The sequence below is a fragment of the Ovis canadensis genome, chromosome 15 (genome assembly GCF_042477335.2).
Source record: "Ovis canadensis isolate MfBH-ARS-UI-01 breed Bighorn chromosome 15, ARS-UI_OviCan_v2, whole genome shotgun sequence".
In the NCBI taxonomy this organism is placed as follows: Eukaryota; Metazoa; Chordata; class Mammalia; order Artiodactyla; family Bovidae; genus Ovis; species Ovis canadensis.
The window spans coordinates 60,558,693-60,580,004 of record NC_091259.1 but is presented as its reverse complement, the minus strand read 5'-3'; the positions used below and the strand labels follow the sequence as shown (position 1 = coordinate 60,580,004).

Below are 21,312 nucleotides of genomic sequence, written 5' to 3'. Positions count from 1 at the left end.
GCTTGGTGTTGAAATAAAGTATTGATTCTATTTATGAACTGAAACGATTTTCAATGGAGTATCACTTAAGTTACCCCATCTTAATGGAACTGGTGAGGAAATAAGGTTTCTTTATAGAATGAAGCTAAACAGGTCTAGGATTTCAGTTTCTCATTCAGTCAGCACTTAAGCAGCCAGCACGTTAGACACCCAGGAAATTAAGACATGATTCCTACCCTTAAGAAGCTCACAGACCTGAGTAGACAGCAGATCAATAATTACAGGAGTCAGAGGGCTAAGTGTTGTATTTACAGAAGACTATGGGGACATAGAAGATGTGCTCCTTGACTACTATGTGATAATGCCTACTAGGAGATAATAACCAAAACCAACAAAACTGTATGACCACTATGTATCAACTGTTAAGGAAATGAGGGAGAGGAGGAAGAAGAAGAGAGGAAAAATTATTCCCTGCCTAGAGACAAGGAATAAGAAATAAAAGTTGTATGTCTTTAGGTGAATGTCTCAAATCCAAATAGATATAATAATATTTCAACATCTACTAGGCTGCTTGTCTGTTAGGAGGGCGAGTAATGAGTCATGAGCTGCACAGTAGCAGTCCTAGTCACTGCTGTCACAAATTCTCCAGCTTAGGAGACTTCTGGTGGGGACAAAATACTGAAGTTTAATTGCAGCCAGCTATTTAAAGCAAGGCACCACTGCTCTTACACATAAAAAAGAAAAGCTCTCATTAGCAATACTGAAGAGAATGGAAAGAATGGACAGGAAGGCAACCAAATGGCTGTCTGGGATCATGAGAGTTCACTACTATTGACAAGGGCATCTTATTAAAGCAGATGACTTAGATTCTAAAAACTGTGTACTGAAGCAGGCTGTTAAGAGATCATCTAACTCAAATCTTACTTTATGGGAAGGAATAATTAGCTGTCTATTATGTAACAAGCTGGATTTTGAATTCAGCAAGAAAAATATTCCCTTTAAAACATGTGAAAGACTCAAAGACATAAATTTCCCAGAGCCACTCTCTACAGGACTGGAGCTTAAACTCAAGCATGTCTGGTGCCACCGAAGTCTTTACAGTACACCTCAGAGTTCCTTCTGAGGCCCAGAAAGAGGAAGACTTGACCAAGTCACATGGCCTATTAGTGGCAGAGATAGGATTCCCATTTACACCTGGAAAAAGTCCATGGCAAGGACATACACAGAGACACAGTGGAAAAAGACTGATAGTAAACAACTTCAGCCTTCTGCCATGATTTTGAATGACTAGAATTTTCAACATAATCTCTTATTCAATCTTCAAAATACAGAGTTGACCCTTGAACAACACAAGAAGAGGGGCTGGGTTTGAGGGTATATGTGTGTGTAACCCTTCACGCAACTGAAAATTTATGTATAACTTACAGTTGGTCCTGCATACCTGTGGGCCCTCCATATTTGAGATTCCACAGAGGCAATTTCAACCAATCATCAATTGTATTAAGTGTAGTACACCTGACCCTTCCACAACACAGTATGAACTGCATGGGTCCACTTATACAAGGATTTGTTTTCAAAAGCAAATATTACACAAATGTAATGGTAAATAAAACAGAAGTGGAATTTGGTAGAAGCTGCAGACACTAAACCATGGAATATGGAGGGGGCCAACTGTAAGTTATACCTGGATTTTTCACTGTGGGGAGGGTCGTCACCCCAACTCCCTGTTGTTCAAGGGTCTATGGCATTCACTCTCAAAAAAAAAAAAACCCACGTATAACAGGACTTGCTCAGTTAAACCATTGCTGTTCAAGGGTCAACTATATAGGTAGTATGTGCTTGGGACTGGTTGTCAATACTGAATTTGAAGGACATCTAAGTGTGGTATATAAGTGGACCATGCTTTTAAAAGAGCTATTTATTACTTAAAAGTTTCCTCTCTAAAAGTAACTATTTCACAGTATAAAGGAAAAAGTTTTTCGTAACCAATCAAAGGTGTTTCCTCAAATCTGACATCAAGTAACGTAACAAGAAAGTCTCATCAGGTTAAAAAAATTCCAATTACCCAATTATGGAGAAATAGATTTGCTGGCAATAAGTCTAGCAAAAATGGGAAAATCGACATTCACTCAGAAGTGCTCAGGTCAAGGGGCTCAAAAGTGGCATATAGGGGAAAGGGAGAAAATGGGGGAGGGAGGGAAAGAGAGAAACCACTTCCTAAACCTGTGCTGTAAAGAAAACAGTAGGGAATCTGAAGTCAGATTAGCCTGTTCCTCTTGTTAATATCAAGACTTAGAGCAGTTGCTGTTTACTCTCTACTCCAGACATCCCTTTCCCACTTCCCAACATTCTCTATTCCCTAAAAGAATTCCAAATAAACAGTAGCTAATAAAGATCTTTGTTATCTCTCCTCCACCCCAAAAGAATGAATCAGAAGTGGTCTAAATCAGTCACAGTAATCCCATTCCCTGCTGCTAAGTCACTTCAGTCCTGTCTGACTCTGTGCGACCACATAGACGGCAGCCCACCAGGCTCCCCCATCCCTGGGATTCTCCAGGCAAGAACACTGGAGTGGGTTGCCATTTCCTTCTCCAATGCATGGAAGTGAAAAGTGAAAGGGAAGTTGCTCGTGTTCGACTCTTCGCGACCCCATGCACTGCAGCCCACCAGGCTCCTCCATCCATGGGACTCTCCAGGCAAGAGTACTGGAGTGGGGTGCCATCGCCTTCTCCAGAATCCCATTCCCTACTGTCAGTGATTAGTTTTAGGATATATGTGTGAACCAGTTCTAGACAGAGACTTAAGGGAAAAACCTGCTGGGGAGTTTTCCATTCTAGGGGGAAAAAAAAAAAAACAGGGACAAGCTAAGTCAGGAAAAGGTCTTTGTTTCTTCCTTTTTATTTGGAAAGACAGAATAACATTAAGGCGCAAGTGGAGTTGCAGCAGAGCAGCCATCCTGCAACCATAAGGTGACCAGTAAGAGAAGGAAAAGCCAACATTTCTAAGGATGTCAAAAGAAAGGATGCCAAAAGTCTGGGTCCTGATTGATACAGCTGAATAACTGAATCAACTCTGAACTTCGTATTTATAAAAAGTATTACTTCAATAAATAGTATTTCTGCTTAAATCACAAGTTGTTAACAAAAAATTAATTTCACATTAACGTAATATTGTTAATCTGAATTTGAGGAATTTTGTAGGCTGTGTTTAAATAGTAAATATATTTAAATAGTTTTCTAATTATATTACTCTTATACATAGGAATTTATCCCTTGTTTTAATTTGTACATATTTAAGTAATATTAAATACAATATTAAACAAGTCTACATTATGTAATATAAAATATTAAATGCAACATATCAGTACTTTCCATTGGAAATATTTTTCATTCAAAAGGGATTTATACAAATTGAAGAACATACTTCAAGGAAGACTCAACGTCATCAAAATGTTGATTCTAAGTTAATTTACATATTTAATATAATGCCAATAAAAATACTATTAGGCAATAGTCTAGTTGATTAAAAAGTTTACATGTAAAAAAAGTAAGAGGAGCCAGGAAAATCCTGAAAGAGAATGAAGGGGAAGCTATCCCTACCATTTACTGAACATATTAAAAATGCCTCTCTGATTTAAAGCATAGCAGCGGCACATAAACAGACTAATGGAAAAGGAAAGAAAATTTGTAAACAGACCCAAATCTACATAGATATTTGGTGTATGATAAAGAAGTAATTTTAATTAGCGGGGGAAAGGACTAATTTTTACTGAGGTGAAATTCATGTAACGGGGTAAGGATAAAGACTTTTAAAAAATTGTGTTACACAATTGGACCGCCTATGGATAAAGATTAAAATGGCTTCCTAGGTGGCTATAGTGGTAAAGAACTCGCCTACCAATGCAGGAAATGCAAGAGACATGGGTTTGATCCCTGGGTTGGGAAGATCCTCTGAAGGAGGAAAAGGTAACCCACTCCAGTATTCCTGCCTGGAAAATGCCATGGACAGAGGCACCTCGAGGGCTACAGCCCATAGGACTGCAAAGAGAAGCAACTCAGCATACAAGCACGCAAAAGATGAAAAAGATACATCTGTTCACTTTGCATATCAAGATAAACTTCAGATGGATGTAAAAAAGAAAGCATACAGGTCTCAGGGAGAAAAACATATGAATTACTTTATAACCTAGAAGAAGGAAATATCTTTCTGCAATCCAAAATCCAGAAGCAATGGGTTTTTCTACAGAGGTCTGAGTATATTAAAATTTTAAAACAGAACTTTTTACATGGCAAAAATTATTATAAGCAAAGTAAAAGGGCAACTTGGAAAAATATTTTTTAACACTTATAAGGAAAAAAAACTCCTAATATATAAAAGGCTTTGAAGCAATTCCATTCTTAGGTTATATCCAAAGAAATACAAACATTATTTCCACACAGAGATTTGCATATGAATGTTCACAGGATCATCATTCATAAGAGCAAAACACTGGAAACCCAAGTCCAGCAACTGAAAAATAACTACATAAATTGTGATATATCTATACAACGGAATATCATTCAGCAGGAAAAAAAAAAGAATGAAGTACTAATAAATGCTACAACATGAAAATACTACGCTAAGTGAAAGAACCCAGTCACAAAAGGTCACATATTGTATGGTTTTATTTATATATCTCCAGAACAGGCAACTTCATGGACACTGAAAATAGATTAATGGTTGCCAGGAGCTAGGGGAAGGGGATGTGACGTGAACAGGTAAGTAGTTTCTTTATGGAATGATGAAAATGTCCTGGAATTAGTGATGATTGCACAACCTTGAACATACTAAAAAATCACTCAACTGCATACTCTAAAAGGGTGAATTCTACAGTATGTGAATTATAAATTAACTGTTTGATTATTAGCATAAACAGATTACTCTTTTAGTAACATAAGATTTAACTCTTTTAGTAACTTAATATGCAACCTTGAGCAAATCACTCCACTTTGCCCTTTATTTCTCTATCTGTGGTAAACAGCCCCTTAAAGCCTTCCTAAGAGGCCCTGATATTTGTAACACATTTAAGAAGTTGAATGAAAAACTGTCTGATCAGATATGAATAAATACACAGCTTGAAGGGGAAAAAGCTAACATAAGATACTGAAAGAAGTGCTTCTATTTCTTAAAGAATGAGCCTTTCTCATTGTTCTTAACATAATCTACTAGTTACTATTCCTTAAGAGCCTGTGTGTCAGGAAGCATAACTGCTTTTCATATATTATCTCGTTCTCACCGCTCTAAGGTAAGCAGAAATATCCCAGTTTTAGAGTTAAGAAACAGACCATGAGAGGTTAAATGACTTAACTAAAGTAAATTCAAGCTAGCCTTCAAACTCAGATCATTATCACTTCAAACAACCATCTCTTTTGCACCAAAGTATGAGAACTGGGCTCCAGAATCACTGTGGATGGTGATTTCACTGCAGCCATGAAATTCAAAAACAACTGCTCCTTGGAAAGCAATGACAAACCTAAACAGTGTATTAAAAAGGAGAGACATCACTTTGCCTACAAAGGTCTGTATAGTCAAAACTGTGGTTTTTCCAGTAGTCATGTATGGATGTGAGAGTTGGACCATAAAAAAGGCTGAGCACCAAAGAATCGATGCTTTTGAACTGTAGTGCTGAAGAAGACTCTTGAGAATCCCTTGGACAGCAAGGAGATCAAACTAGTCAATCCTAAAGGAAATCAACCCTGAGTATTCATTGGAACGACTGATGCTAGAGCTCCAGTGCTTTGGCTACCTGATGTGAAGAGCCAACTCACTGGAAAAGACCCCGCTGCTAGGAAAATATTGAAGGCAGGAGAAGTGGGTTGCAGAGGATGACATGGTTAGATGGCATCACTGACTCAATGGACATAACGTTTGAGCAAACTCCGGGAGAAAGTGAAGGACAGAGGAGCCTGGGGCGCTGCAGTCCATGGGATCACAAAGAGACAGACACAACTTAGTGACTGAACAACAACAAGTAAGAACAACAATAGTAACAAAAACCCAATATAAATCTGGGTTTCTGAAGTCTTGTTTCTGCCACTTAAGGATTCTGTGATATTAGGCAGGTCAATGAACATATGACTTTTGAGTTTTCTCAATAAAAGAAAATATTAACCTTTGCCCCAACTTACCACATGGAATAATATAAAAAAGGGACTAATATATATGTCATTTAAAGCACTATAAAACTGTAAGAGATAATTGTAGAAACAAAGTACTTACTATTGATGAACCAAAACTATACTGAAAAATGACTTACAGTCTCTCTAATCGTAAAGGAATGTACTAAAATAGTGACTTTCAAAACACCCTTAAGCACACCACAGGATATAGACTAAATGTTTGTGCCCCCAAAATTCATGTTAACTCCTAACTTCCAATGTTACTTTTGAAGGTGGAGCCTTTGGGAGGTGATAAAGTCATGAGGGTGCAGCTCTCATAAAAGTGATTAGTAACCTTATAAAAGAGACCCTACAGAGCTTCCTTTCCCCTTCCCACAGGTAAGGACACAGTGGGAAGACTGCCGTCTATGAACCAAGAAGCAGTCCTCACCACACACAGTATCTGCTGGTGCCTTGATCTTGGATTTCTCAGTCTTCAGAACTCTGAGAAAAAAAATATGGTATTTTTTTAATGGTAACCCTAACAGACTAACTCCAGTTGCAAGCAGGGCTCTAAAGTCAGAGTAGTTTCAAAAACTTTTAAAAAGTTCAAAACCACTGTTCTGAGCATCATCTACTGGCATCTATCAGGGAACAATAAAACCAGGCTTTCAGGCCTTACCCAAGAAATAACATACATAAAGCTACTGCCACAATGCCTGGCACACAATACTAACAAAAACAAAAAAGTAATTGCTATTATAGCTTTATCCAGTAATACTTTGGAATTACCAAATCCAATTGGAAAAAAATAAATTATGGAAACTCAAGAAAAAACAAAATTTCAAAACCACCCTGAATATGCAAACACAGCTAAACAAGGTTTATTGAAACTAAAGGCAAGAGATTATGAAAAATAGTTGAAAGAGTAAGTCATATAAGATACTGCCAAAGGAACAGGTCTAACCTGAGAGTAAGAGAAAGGCTGGGGAGTGGAAAAGATGGGAAGATTAAAAAAAAGCAACTGAGAAGAAGTTAGAAATAAAGGATGATTCGAAACTGGCAGAAGTGACACTTTATAAACTAGGACTGACTAAAAAAAAAGGAAGACTGAATCCCAGGGTATTTGCAAAGGAATAAGACACATAACTCAAATTAACTATTGCCAACAATAATAATTATGAACCCAAAAAACACAATGGGTCTCAGAGTCCTGAGATCCAAGTCCTTAGAGGCCCTACTGCCAAGCTTCTAGGAGGCGTAAGTATGAGGAAGATCTGCATTTCAGTTTTCTCATTTATTAAGAGAATATACTACTCCCTGCTTCCTAGTTTACCTAACAGAAGTCTCCAAGGCTCAGTTTCCTCAACTATATGGTGAAGCAGTAAGACCATTTCAAAGCTCTCTTCTAGTTTGATGACTCTAGGGAAGGACAGTCATTATCACTAACATTAAGGTTACATGAGGCATAACTATGCTCCAATAAGGAAGTAAAAATTCAGGAAAATAAGCCCCTTGAGGAACACATAAAATTCACCAATATATGCTCTTCTTTCCACAGTACTATAAAGCAGCATCTTTCTAAAGAACTTTATTTTCCAGAATAAGCAGTTAACCTAAATTAAGAGGATCAAACCATCTATTTAAAGAGGTTAAAGTGAAAGTCACTCAATCATGTTCAACTCTTTGCAACCCCATGGACTGGTCCATGTAATTCCCTAGGCCAGAATACTAGGGTGGGTAGCCTTTCCGTTCTCCAGGGGATCTTCCCAACCCAGGGATCAAACCCAGGTCTCCCACATTGCAGGAGGATTCTTTATCAGCTGAACCACAAGGGAAGCCCTCAAAGAGGTTACTGCTGCTGCTGCTAAGTTGCTTCAGTTGTGTCCGACTCTGTGACCCCAGAGACAGCAGCCCACCAGGCTCCCCCGTTCCTGGGATTCTCCAGGCAAGAACACTGGAGAGGGTTGCCATTTCGTTCTCTAATGCATGAAAGTAAAAAGTGAAAGTGAAGTCGCTCAGTCGTGTCCGACTCTTAGGGACCCCATGGACTACAGCCCACCAGGCTCCTCCATCCATGGGATTTTCCAGGCAAGAGCACTGGAGTGGGGTGCCATTGCCTTCTCCGTTAAAGAGGTTAAGTTACTAACAATTAAGCTAATCAGTAGATTTTAGTACATGTGCTGCCCCAAGTGGACGCTAATCAGATTTTACTCTCTTAGCATTTTTCTTCAGTTCTTCATCTTCAGAGAACTTGTTTTGCCAAAACGAGAAGCTAAGCTCTAAACTTATCTGAAGCACATATGGTTATTAAAAGGCTAGTATTTTTATGTATTTTCACAGAAGAGCACAGGAATACTGAAAAACCAAAGTTTAGATTAAGAAAGGCACCAACTAAGATACATATTAACAGTAAATGCTACATTAATTTTATAGTCCAGGTTAATCTTCCCCAAATAATCTACTACAGATCAGCTTGCAGATCCTCCATGATCATGTTACAGCCCTACCTTAGTCTTCCAAAGTCAAAACAATCTTCATTTTACCTTACATGCAGCCTTCTGCCACCTCTTCGTACTGTGTGCGTTCACTGACCTACCTTTTACCTTCATCTGTCAAGGTTTTCTCATTTTTCTACTCTGACCCATGGCCAGGTCTCCACTTCAAGTTTTTGTTTCCTTCTCCGGTTTTTCCAACCATTCTCACTACCCCTCTACCCTACTGTTTTAATCTCCTTTCTCTCCATTCCTAGGACCTGTTTTCACAGCACTGTATCTCCTATCTTTGTCTCCTTTTTGGTAAGCTTTTGTACATGTTACTTCTTCAGAACCTAAGACTTTTTTTCTCTAGTCCTTATTCCAAGAATATCTATCACTCCATCTCTAGAATTCCAAACACACTCTTGATTACCACATACCTAAGTATTTTTTCTATCCCTTACAGTCACTAGTCTCCAGAATCCTGTCTGATTCTACAAACACACCTCAAAACCGACTACCTGATCAATTACCTATTTTCTAGCAATTACCTCTCCCAGGTGCAACTCATTACACTCTCTCTCCTACATCTTAGATCCCCCAACCCGGCCCAGTCATTCAACAACCTAAAATTCCAAATGCCAACACAGCTCCTCCCATTCGAGCAAACAGTGGTTTCCCTCAAAACATTTTAAGATGCTACTCTCAATACTTCACTGAGTTTTATCAGACCAGTACATAACTTCCACCAGACCTACCTGCCCTGCAAAAATCAATTGCCCAAATCTTCGTCTTTAACCTTTCCCAGACCTTCTGTCTGCAGTAAGCCATTAGTTAAACCCGTTTTCTACTCATTTCTCAATCTCTGGAGCCCACACTCACTCTCTAAATCCCTGCATGCTCTCTCTCATCACTCCTCCCCTTATTCCCTACCCTCACTTCTCAGCACATTCCTATCACCCCTACCCCTAACAGTCTTCCTGGCTATCCTATCACCCCTACCCCTAACAGTCTTCCTGGCTATGTTCTCCATCTTTCCTTAGGCCTATTACCCACACTTTCTCAGCATCCCTTAAGAGACCTAATCTCTAAGTCACTTGCTCACTCCCTGAATATGCCTCTTCACCTTTAGAAACTCTCTCCAGAACCTTCTGCTCCCTAGTTCTCTTTCCTTCTCCAACCCTACCTCAGGTGTCCCGTTTCCCCCAGCTTCTTTCTCACAGTTTCTCACAGAAACTAGATAAAGATTTACTCCTCCCAAATCTTTCCCTAGTTCTCCTCCTAATTTCCCTCAACTTTTCACTCAGTCATTTCTCATTTCCCTCAACCGTCCCTGGAAGATTTCCCTCCACCTTTGTCACAACTCTTTTTCCTTTTCTCAAGCCTCCACCCGTTCTTCTGAGGTGCCTCCTTCATCTCTTAAACTATCTTCTCAGCTTCCTCAATCTCTGCCTCATTCCCTTCTCCCTCCAATACTATTTGTCCTCTAATTTCCAGTGACTTGGCGCCTCCCCTAGTCCCCAGATCTGCCTTCTACTTCATGTAAAGGTCTCCAGGCCGCCGCCAACATTCTCTCAATCCTTAGCCTCCCTTGCCATGCCACTCTAAACGCCGAGAGCCACCATTCTCCAATGGTCGGGGCCTGGCCTCTAGGGAGAAGGGGTACGGGTCACGTACCCCATTCGCATCTTGGCTCCGCTCTGACTGCCCCCGCTGCCGGGTAGTGGAGGGCGAGAGGGCAGGCGCCCAAGATGCATACTCTTCTCGAGGGCCGACATGAAGGGGAGGCCGCAGGTAGTCGAACAGTAGCCGAAGCTTCGTCCCAAGCTAAGCGCGGCCCAACCGGTCACAGCTCACTCCCCTAGCGACGCCCTGTAGCCTTTAGACAGCACCCAGCTACCGGCAGCACCGCCCACCGGCTCTGTAAACTCCACCCCCTCGCCCCAGCACTTCCACCGGAAGTGCGCAGCAACACTCCACAAAGGGTGCTGGGTAACGGAGTCTCTGACCCTTCAGACCCCTACCGGAGAACTCCACGACCTTCGCCGGAAAGAGAAGCGCTCCTATGTACCCTGGGCAATGGAGTCCGCAAAGAGCGCGTTCTGCGCTTGCGCAGTTGGAGGCGACCGCGTTCAACCCTGCAGAGGTAGCGTAGCAAAGCATCCTGGGTGTTGTAGTCTACTGGTAGGAAAGCGTCTTGGCGCCTTCTTTTCCCGTCGCTTCCCAGAGACTGTTAAAGAAAGAACCACTTCTTCCTGCCTCCCAGGCTGCCCAGCGGCGCCGGTTGCTGGGGAACGCCAGCGCCCTGGGAAGGGATGGCGGGAGGCTACAGCTTAGGTGCTGGAGCCGTAGTTGAGTTGAAGAGCTCGGGGTCGTCATGAAGCAACGGAAAGCTCAGGGGCCTGGGGGCGGCCGTAGCCGCAAGAAGAGAGGTAATCTGGACGACCAAAGGTGGAAGAAAGCTTAGTTGGGCGATTGGGCGGAGTTCGGGGAGCGGGGCGCTAGGCATTCTAGGAAGACCTCCCACAGCCGCCTGTTAAAAAAGGGGGGAAGAGGATTGCGGAGGGAAAATAAACCCAGGGCATCGGAAGGTTAAAAGAGTGCATTTAACCCCCCCTAGAATGGAAACGGTATAGGGTCTTGACTAGGGGACAAAGTGGGTGAATAAATGGAATGAGGGGAGGGCTAAAAGGAAATGCTTCCAAAGGAAGAGAACAAAAAAAATTGTAGGTTTTGTTTTGGCTTTTACTTTTTAAAAATTGAGGTATAAGTAACATATAACATTATGTTAGTTTTAGGTGTACGTTTGGAGTGGATATTTGTATATATTTCGAAATGATTGTCAGTTGTCTCGTTAGCATCCTTCACCATACATAGTTACAATTTTTTTTTCTTTTGCAGAGAACGTTTAAGATCTACTCTTTAGCAGCCTTCAAACACACAGTACACTACCATTACCGTCACCAAGTGTACCTTAAATCCCCGTGACTTAGGAATGTTTTTGATAAGCGTGTGAGGGCAGGAAAAGGGGATGTAGAGCTTTGCGGGTCCGTATGGGACTGGAAGGAAAACAAGTTGGAGAGTGTGTCGGTAATCCTAATAGGCAAGAATCACGTTTTAGGCCTTAGCGAATCCCCCCAAACTAGCACACAACAGAACTCGATAAATGTTAGTTGAATGACTGAGGTGTGAGGCAATCATGAATCATGAAGGGCTACAGATGGGAGTAGAGAAAAGCCAGTTACAGAGGAGAGAGAAAGAAAGACTGGGGATTGACAGTGTGATAGGAGGTGAGGGTATGAAGATCTCTGAAGGATTTGAGATGGTGAAAGTGTTGAACAGGACTTTATCAAGTTAGTCCACTTAAGGAGACCAGGGGAATGTTAGCTTCAGCAAGAACAGTCACCCTAGGAACCCAGGGCAGATCAGGAAACAAAATTAAATCTCTGCAGAGCTGCCTCAAAACAAAAACTGGGTGACTCTGCCTTTTTACATTATAGGCAAAGAGGTATTTGGAATAGTGATAGTGCCTTAGGCCACTGGGTTGAGGACTAAAGCTGCAGTCTAGAAATGAATCTTATCTGCTGTTTAAAGATAACTAAGGCAGTTTTGAGGCAATGTGTTTCCTTCCAGGAATGATGCAAGAGATGAAACAGAAGTGTGAAAGTGTTCAGTGCTATGCTACCTACATCAAACCAAAGTAGATTTGGTTGATAGGAGGGAAATCAAAATTGAAATAACATACTAATGTCCTTCTCACTATACCATCTGCATGTACAGTAATAGTCATGCACACGCCTGTGTATAATTTTTATATTAAAACTAGTTATTCATAAATATTATGGTGGGTCATCACTCAAGAAAGCAGAGGGGGTGTTCTCTTAGAAATCCAAAGAATTAGTTATATAAATTTCTGATCTGGTAGACTTCAGGGTATTTTCTTCTTGAGGCATGACCACTCTCCAAAGGAAAAGTGAGAAGAATAGAAAGGTGTGTATAATATTGGAATGAGTTCTTAAACTTCCTGTAAGTCATGGTTAAAAGATACTGTGAAGGGGAAGACAATCAGGGTCATTAAAGGAAAGCTGTATAGAAAGTCAGGGTTAATTGCCTTATTTACATGTTATTATCTGTCTAAAAGCCATAAATATTATGAACATGCATGCTAAGTCGCTTCAGTCATGTCCGACTCTGTGTGACCCCATGGACAGCAGCCCATCAGGCTCCTCCGTCCACAGGATTCTCCAGGCAAGAATACTGGAGTGGGGTGCCATTTCCTTTTCCATACTTACTATAGGGTTGGCCCCAAAGTTCATTTGGGTTTTTTGTAACATTGCATGGAAAAACCCCAACGAACTTTTGGGCCAACCAATATATTTCCAGGAAGTGACATGCTATTCACAAAGTGACCTGAATTAGCTGGGGAGAATTGACCTTCTCTCACTGCCAGAGTTACATAGCACTATGCTAAAGAATAGTGGCGGAATCTAAAGCTGATACTTTCTGTCCTCATTGATTATATGATATTGGCAGGAAGAAAAGACACAGTTTAAGGTGAGGTCTTTATGGAAGCACTGAGTTGTATGGTGTACATGTCATTTGTGAATTGACAGGAGTTGATGCTGTTTATATTTAGTGACAGTTTTAAAGTATGAGAATTATGTAAAAATAGTGTCTTTTAAAACTGGACATTGCCATAATCAGAATAGCAGTACTTGGAGGAAAAATTTCAACTACTTCAGAGGTTTTTTAAAATCTATATACTGTATCGTTGTAGTTTTCATTTAGTATCTTTCAGTTAAAGAAGCGTATGTCTTAAGTTGGTGTGTTCTTTCCTCACAGTAACCTGAATCCAATCCTGAATACTAACTAGTTTTCAGGGTGGCTTAAGTGACCAGATAGGTTATTTTGTGGTCTGGTTTGCCAGTTGCTTCTTCTCGTATATTAGGATAAATAGAATTAGCCTTCTCTCTGTAGAGATTAAAATGTTTTTATGTGTTTTTCATTCAAAAAGCAGATTATATGTTTTCTGTATTTAGACTAAATTTTGACTTTATTCTTGGATTCCTCCACAGGTTTAAGTGACATTTCTCCATCTACAAGCTTGCCACCCTTGGTTGAAGGCCAGCTACGCTGCTTTCTGAAACTTTCTATTAACAAAGTCATATGGAAGATTGCAAAGCCTCCTGCTTGTGTACTTGTCCGGGTGAGATGGTGGGGAGAAACATCGGAAGGAACCCTCTTTTGTCCCAGAGATGCATTGCAGACTGAACCAAAAGCTGTGAGAACAACTACACGTTACGCTATTCGCTGTGGTCCGAAGCAGTTTACCTCTTACCTAACAGGTATGTTTTTGTCTTGTCAGTTCATCTGCAGGCCTAATAAGAAGCATGTAGCTATGTCGTTAACAGTAGGTATTATTATGTTCCTAGCAGCTGTGACACTGTTAGTTATTGAGGATTCAGAGATGTTATAATTGCCACCATTATTTTGAGTATACTATGTGCTACCAGTTGATCCATATTATTTCTAATCTTTAATAACCCTGAAAGATAGATATCTTCTCTGTTTTATAGACAGTGAGACCAAAGTTCAGAGGGATGAAATGAATACTCTATATAAGGTTCTATAGTTGATAAATGGCAAAACTAGAATTTGAACCCACTTCTCTCTGACACCAAGACTCATTCACTTGTCACTACGTTGTACTTCTTTAAGTAATAACTATAATCTCTACTCTGGAGCTTCCATTATACTCAAGGAAAAAAACTACTAATAATAAGGATATAAAATTTACTAATAGAAAATTTAGTAATAATACAAGATAATACATGCTAAATACCAATTGAGTGTTTTAGTGAGTTAGTAGTACAGGTTTTCAGAGAAGGGAGAATCCCTCTACTGGGAACCAAGAGCCAAAATTTCATTTCTATTCAAGGAAGGCATTCTGAATATACTGTGTTATTTCTCTATTCAAGTCAAACTTTCATATAAACATTTTAGATGGTGGACTTACCAAATCAATTCAAAGTCAGTGAAAAGCATTTATCATGCAAATATTGTTGGGCTAAGAATACAAGAGAGCCAGAGGTGAATTAAAGATTAACTTGTGCTTAAGTTTACATTATTTCCAGAAGAAATTTTTGAAGACATCAAAATATACAGAAAATTCAGTTATTCAAAAAATATGTATGGAATACTTAGCATGCATCAGACATTGTGCTTAGGTGCTGTGGAGATTACAAAAATGAATCAAAAGATTTAATCCAAATGGTATTGAATTCTAACCAAATTCACAGAGAAGTTTAGTTATGATGTTAGATAGAAAGTGATAAGAGCTTTTAAAAGATACCCATAGATATCTGATTAAGAAAATTAATGAGACATAGGTGAGCCTGGCTGTTAATAAATAAGCAACAAATATTGATAGATTTCTCATATTCTATACATGCACATTATTTTATATTCTACAGAGCACTTTTATATTTATGCATAGAATTTCCAGGTAACTTACATGATTAGATAAGTCAGGGACTGTGATATGTTAAGTAATTTGCCTAAAGTCATAAAACAGCCATTAAGCAACTGCCATATAAAAGGATTCTGTGCTATGTGTTTTATTTACAATACTACGATTCCTCACAGCCATGATACAGGTATTGTGATGCTTATTTTATAGGCAGCTGTGGCTTTCACAGAAATAGACTGTGAATATCAGAGCCACAACACAATCACAGATCTTGTAATTGTAATCCAGTGCTCTTTTCACTACGGCATTCAACAGATGGTGAAAAAAAATCATTTTCTCAACTTTGGTAAGAAAATATTCAGAAGTTACACTGTTCTGAAATAATCTCAGATTGCATATGCATGCATTGTATTTCTCCTGCTATAAATTGGGACCGTGAAGGTGTTAAGTCAAAGCAACCAATTGAAGAATCCAGTTAAGGAGTTTATTTCCATTCCTTTTGGTTCTAAGTGCTCTCAGCATTTCAGTCCTCCAGATATTATTGAGGAATAAGTAATAAAAATACTCCTGAGAAGCAGGGACCAGCTGCTGCATCTATATAAGAGAAGCCCTTTGTCCAGTTCAAAACTAGATACGGTGAGAATTTAAAAACTGAGAATTGTTACTTTTTTATTTCAAAACTAAAGCCTGAATCCTTGCCAAATATGTAAAAAAAAAAAAAAAATACTCTCTTAAAGGTATTTTCCTTATCAAATAGTTGATATGCTAACTATTTCTGTGTGATTTTTTTCCCTCCATTTGAGATATTTGTCATTGCTTTTCTTTAAAACTTTGTTTTTTGATCTTGGGTTCACTCTTTCCCACCCCCTGAATGATATGGTAATACATAGTTTATTTGAAAATAAAGTGATTTTTTTTTTTTAAGTAAAAACATTTGGTAATGTATACTCCTCTGCCCACTTCCAAAAAAAAAAAAAGTAAATGAAAAATGTCTGCTGATGTTGTTATAACTGTTTCTGATTAGATATGGCTGTGCTGGTGCTGGAAGTAATCACCAAACTTGAACATCTTCCAGTTGGTAGAGTTCAGATCAGTGGACTAGCTCAGCTTTCTCCAACCCATCACATCGATGGATTTTTTACCATTGTTTCACCAGCATCTAAGAAACTTGGAGAACTCCAGGTAAAAATATCATAATTCTCTGCTACATAGAGTAAAACTTTAGGGGCACAAATATTTGAGTCTGTTTGTAGAATGGGAAGGTACATGACTCCCAAATGCCATGCAAATACTGACTCCATGCCTTTGTTCTTACCCAGTGACTGTTTTGTACTTATTTCCCACTTATCCATATCCTCTTAGATCTTTGCTGCCCATCTCAAGTTCCAAGAATCCTTCACAGCTCCTACTGTACTCATTCTTCTCTGTGCTCTCTATTAATTTTATAACATGAATTACATAATCATTGTTCAGTTATAATCTTACATAGTCTCCAAAATCATGTATCTGTAGTTTCCTTTTAATTTCCTTCCCTTTTAGTTTATAGATTCCTTGAGAGACAGGACAGTATTTTCTACTTTCTTTGTTTTTCCCACACCTCCTAAGGTAGTGACCAGCAGTAGTAGCTTGTTTGACTCATTTAAGTGGTATCTTTGATGTTCATTCATTGATTCAGCCTACATTTCTTTGATAGTTTATTATGTGCCATTAACTTAGGATAGGGAGATAAGAGATAGTCCTTTCAATTAGTTTTCCAAAGTCAGGTAGGATGAAATAGAAGATAGTAACAAATAGAACACAGTGTGATACATATATAGTAGATATATGTACTGGATAGTGGGAAAGAACATAGAAGGGTCCCTTTCTGAGGGAGACTGGGAGTTCTTCCTGGAGAACTCTGAATATTCAAATCCTTGAGAAATTTGGTGAGTTTAGTACTTTGTCAGATATATTCTAAAATATGTATAGAAATTTAAGAAGATATTTAGAAAGCAGTTCGAAAAAGAACATATAACATTACCAGATTTAAGAACTTGTTACAAAACCACAAGCACATAGTTGTGTCAAAGGAAGAGAATAAAGTCCAGAAATAGATTTAACTACATAAAAGAACTTGAGCTTCCCTGGTGGCTAAGTGGTAAAGAATCCACCTACAATGAAGGAGCCTCAGAAGACTCAGGTTCAATGCCTGGGTCAGGAAGATTCTCCTGGAGGGAGAGCATGGCAGGCCACTCTAGTATTCTTGCCTGAAGAATCCCATGGACAGAGGAGCCTGGTGGGCTACAGTTTGTAGGATCACAAAGAGTTAGACACAACTGAAGAAACTGATTTGGCATGCATGCAAGTGAAAGAACTTAGCATTTTCTATACTCTTTATCATATTTTTATTTATAATATTATTGAAAGATAGTGACACCTTATAGTGGTAACTTTGTGGTAAAATGAGACTGGATTATTCCTGCTTTTCTCATATGGTACAAAATTGCATCAGACCAGCAAAAACAGTTTGGCATTGTGTTTCAAGAGCCATAAAAATGATCATATATCAGTTACCTGAATAATTCTACTGCTAGGGACTTATATTAAGGAAATACCATAAGAACTGTACAAAAAAGATCTTCACGACCCAGATAATCATGATGATATGATCACTAATCTAGAGCCAGACATCTTGGAATGTGAAGTCAAGTGGGCCTTAGAAAGCATCACTACGAACAAAGCTAGTGGAGGTGATGGAATTCCAGTTGAGCTGTTTCAAAACCTGAAAGATGATGCTGTGAAAGTGCTGCACTCAATATGCCAGCATATTTGGAAAACTCAGCAGTTGCCACAGGACTGGAAAAGGTCAGTTTTCATTCCAATTCCAAAGAAAGGCAATGCCAAAGAATGCTCAAACTACCACACAATTGCACTCATCTCACATGCTAGTAAAGTAATGCTCAAAATTCTCCAAGGCAGGCTTCAGCAATACATGAACCGTGAACTCCCTGATGTTCAAGCTGGTTTTAGAAAAGGCAGAGGAACCAGAGATCAAGTTGCCAACATCCGCTGGATCATGGAAAAAGCAAGAGAGTTCCAAAAAAACATCTACTTCTGCTTTATTGACTATGCCCAAGCCTTTGACTGTGTGGATCACAATAAACTGTGGAAAATTCTTCAAGAGATGGGAATACCAGACCACCTAACCTGCCTCTTGAGAAATCTGTATGCAGGTCAGGAAACAGCAGTTAGAACTGGACATGAAACAACAGACTGGTTCCAAATAGGAAAAGGAGTACGTCAAGGCTGTATATTGTCACCCTGCTTATTTAACTTATATGCAGAGTACATCATGAGAAATGCTGGACTGGAAGAAACACAAGCTGGAATCAAGATTGCCAGGAGAAATATCAATAACCTCAGATATGCAGATGACACCACCCTTATGGCAGAAAGTGAAGAGGAACTAAAAAGCCTCTTGATGCAAGTGAAAGAGGAGAGTGAAAAAGTTGGCTTAAAGCTCAACATTCAGAAAACGAAGATCATGGCATCTGGCCCCATCACTTCATGGGAAATAGATGGGGAAACAGTGTCAGACTTTATTTTTGGGGGCTCCAAAATCACTGCAGATGGTGACTGCAGCCATGAAATTAAAAGACACTTACTCCTTGGAAGAAAAGTTATGACCAACCTAGGTAGTATATTCAAAAGTAGAGACATTACTTTGCCGACTACGGTCCGTCTAGTCAAGGCTATGGTTTTTCCTGTGGTCATGTATGGATGTGAGAGTTGGACTATGAAGAAAGCTGAGCGCCGAAGAATTGATGCTTTTGAGCTGCGGTGTTGGAGAAGACTCTTGAGAGTCCCTTGGACTGCAAGGAGATCCATCCAGTCCATTCTGAAGGAGATCAGCCCTGGGATTTCTTTGAAAGGAATGACGCTAAAGCTGCAACTCCGATACTTTGGCCACCTCATGCGAAGAGTTGACTCACTGGAAAAGACTCTGATGCTGGGAGGGATTGGGGGCAGGAGGAGAAGGGGACGACAGAGGATGAGATGGCTGGATAGCATCACGGACTTGATGAATGTGAGTCTGAGTGAACTCCAGGAGATGGTGATGGACAGGGAGGCCTGGCGTGCTGCGGTTCATGGGGTCGCAAAGAGTCGGACACAACTGAGCGACCGAACCTGAACTGAACTGAACCGAACCATAAAAATAGAGGAAAGTAATATATTTAGGACTGGTTATGGAAATGCACGTCTAATATTGAAAAAATTCAAACAATTTCATTAGACAGTATTACAACCAAAGTCTATTAGTGGAATATTTTGTTTCCATAAAAGATGAAATTATGTAGTTATGACTGTGTAGCAACATCGAAAAATTATTTTAGATTGATAGCAAAGAGAATTGAAAGTGTACTCACGTGTGTGTATGATCAGTGACTAGGGGGAAAAAACAAGGGAAAATAAAAACAGTTGAAATATAGAATTCTAGATGGGTTCTTTCCCTATTTTTTAAAAGATCTATGCATTTATTTTTGAGTGTGCTGGGTCTTCATTGCTGCACACAGGCTTTCTCTAGTTGCAGCGAGCGGGGCTACTCTCTAGTGGTGCACATGCTTCTTAGGATGCGGTGGCTTCTCTTGTTGAAGAGAACCTCTCTTGTTGGAGTGGGCTTTTGGCGCACACGGACTTCAGTTGTTGCAGCAGTTGAGCTCAGTAGTTGTGTGTCGGGGCTCTAGACCACTGGCTTGGTAGTTGTGCACAGATCCAGTTGCCCTGTGGCATGTAGAATCTTCCTAGACCAGAGATTGAACCTGTGTTTCCTGCATTGGCAGGTAGACTCACAACCACTGGACCACCAGGGAAGTCTTCTTTTCCTATTTAAAAAAATTAGATATACTTCACATGCCATAAAATTCACCCTTTTAAAGTATACAACTCTGTAATTTTTAGTATATTCATAAGAATGTGCAACCATCATGATTATCTATTTCCAGAACATTTTTATCACCGCAAAAAGAAACAGTATACCCATTAGTAGTCATTCCCCTTTTTACTTTCTCCATCCCCTGGCAATCACTGATCTACTTTTTGTCTCCATAAATTACCTATTCTGAGTATTTCGTGTAAATGATGTAATATGTGGCTCTTTGTGTCTGCCTTCTTCGACTTTTTATAATGTTTTAAAGGTTCATCCATGTTGTAGCATGAAGCAGAACTTTATTCCTTATTGTAGCTAAATAATATTCTATTGTATGGATATATCACGTGTTGTTTATCCATTCTTCAGTTGGTGGACATTTGGACATTTTTTTCAACTTTCTGACTTTTATGAATAATGCTGCTATGAACATTTGCATACAGGTCTTTTGTGAACAGATGCTTTCAGTTCCTTTGTATATACCTTGGTGTAGAATTGTGATCATGTGGTAGCTATTTAAACTTTGAGGAACTGCTGGCCTGTTTCCTAACTGTTTTCTAAGGTGTTGGATCATTTTTTTCCCCTTATTTGAATGTCAGCTGATAAAATAATACTATGTTTTTAATTTAAATATCATTGGATTTGTTTGAGAATTGTGTTTATAGAGTCTTGGAGATAGAGGTCAGATTTTGAAAGATTATGGAATAAGTACATGCATAGTAATTACAGTGAAGAAGTAGAAATAACAGAGACTTCTATTTTCCAGAGAGATAGTGTAACCTAATGGATATAGCACCAGACTTGGACATGGAAAAATTGGTTGGTGTTCATTTGTACTCTCTGAGTTTCAGTATCCTATTTTATAAAATAAAGATCATAACATTTACCTTACAGCCTTGTTGCAGGGATTAAGTAATATGAAAAAAAATATGGAAGTACTTAATGTGGTGCTCAGGCATATGAGAGGCACATATAAAATTTACTTGAATTGTAGAGGAAAAGATTGATAGTGAGTGGTAGAATTGAGAAATTTGTTGATACTTTAGAAGAGGAATTGGCACACTTTGCCTAGTGGTCTGAATCTGGTTTTCTAACTGAAAGTTTTCTTACATTTTTAAAGGGTCATTTAAAAAAAATTGTTCAATAAAGCTGAAAATATTTACCCTCTGCCCCTTTACAGAATGAGTTTGCTGACCCCTTGTAGAGAGTAAGAGACCCGATTTGTAGACCAACAGAAAAGCAAGTGAAGAAAGATACAGAAAATAAAGGAGGATAATTAAGCAAGGTTAATTATCTGGAAAAGGTCAGTTTTCATTCCAGTCCCAAAGGCAGTTTCAGAGAATG

General features: G+C 39.3%; 2 protein-coding genes across 4 annotated transcripts in view; one reads left to right on the top strand and one right to left on the bottom strand.

The window, feature by feature from the left end:
- PPME1 (protein phosphatase methylesterase 1) overlaps nucleotides 1-10,693 on the bottom strand; it is a 51,206-nt gene extending 40,513 nt beyond the window's left edge. Inside the window, exon 1 of one of the 2 annotated variants that reach the window (XM_069553062.1) lies at nucleotides 10,271-10,693. In XM_069553062.1, coding sequence (XP_069409163.1) covers nucleotides 10,271-10,371 — 101 coding nt within the window. In that variant the 5' untranslated portion in view covers nucleotides 10,372-10,693. The remainder of the gene's footprint in view (nucleotides 1-10,270) is intronic. The other variant, XM_069553061.1, reaches the window with a different exon arrangement.
- A 53-nt stretch (nucleotides 10,694-10,746) lies between these two features.
- The window catches only part of C2CD3 (C2 domain containing 3 centriole elongation regulator), a 121,398-nt gene continuing 110,832 nt past the window's right edge, over nucleotides 10,747-21,312 (top strand). For both annotated transcript variants that reach the window (XR_011249155.1, XM_069553014.1), the window contains exons 1-3: nucleotides 10,747-11,025; nucleotides 13,669-13,938; nucleotides 16,087-16,244. Coding sequence is in view for 1 of the 2 variants with exons in the window: in XM_069553014.1 (XP_069409115.1) it covers nucleotides 10,971-11,025; nucleotides 13,669-13,938; nucleotides 16,087-16,244 (483 nt within the window). In the remaining variant the exon portion in view is untranslated. The remainder of the gene's footprint in view (nucleotides 11,026-13,668; nucleotides 13,939-16,086; nucleotides 16,245-21,312) is intronic.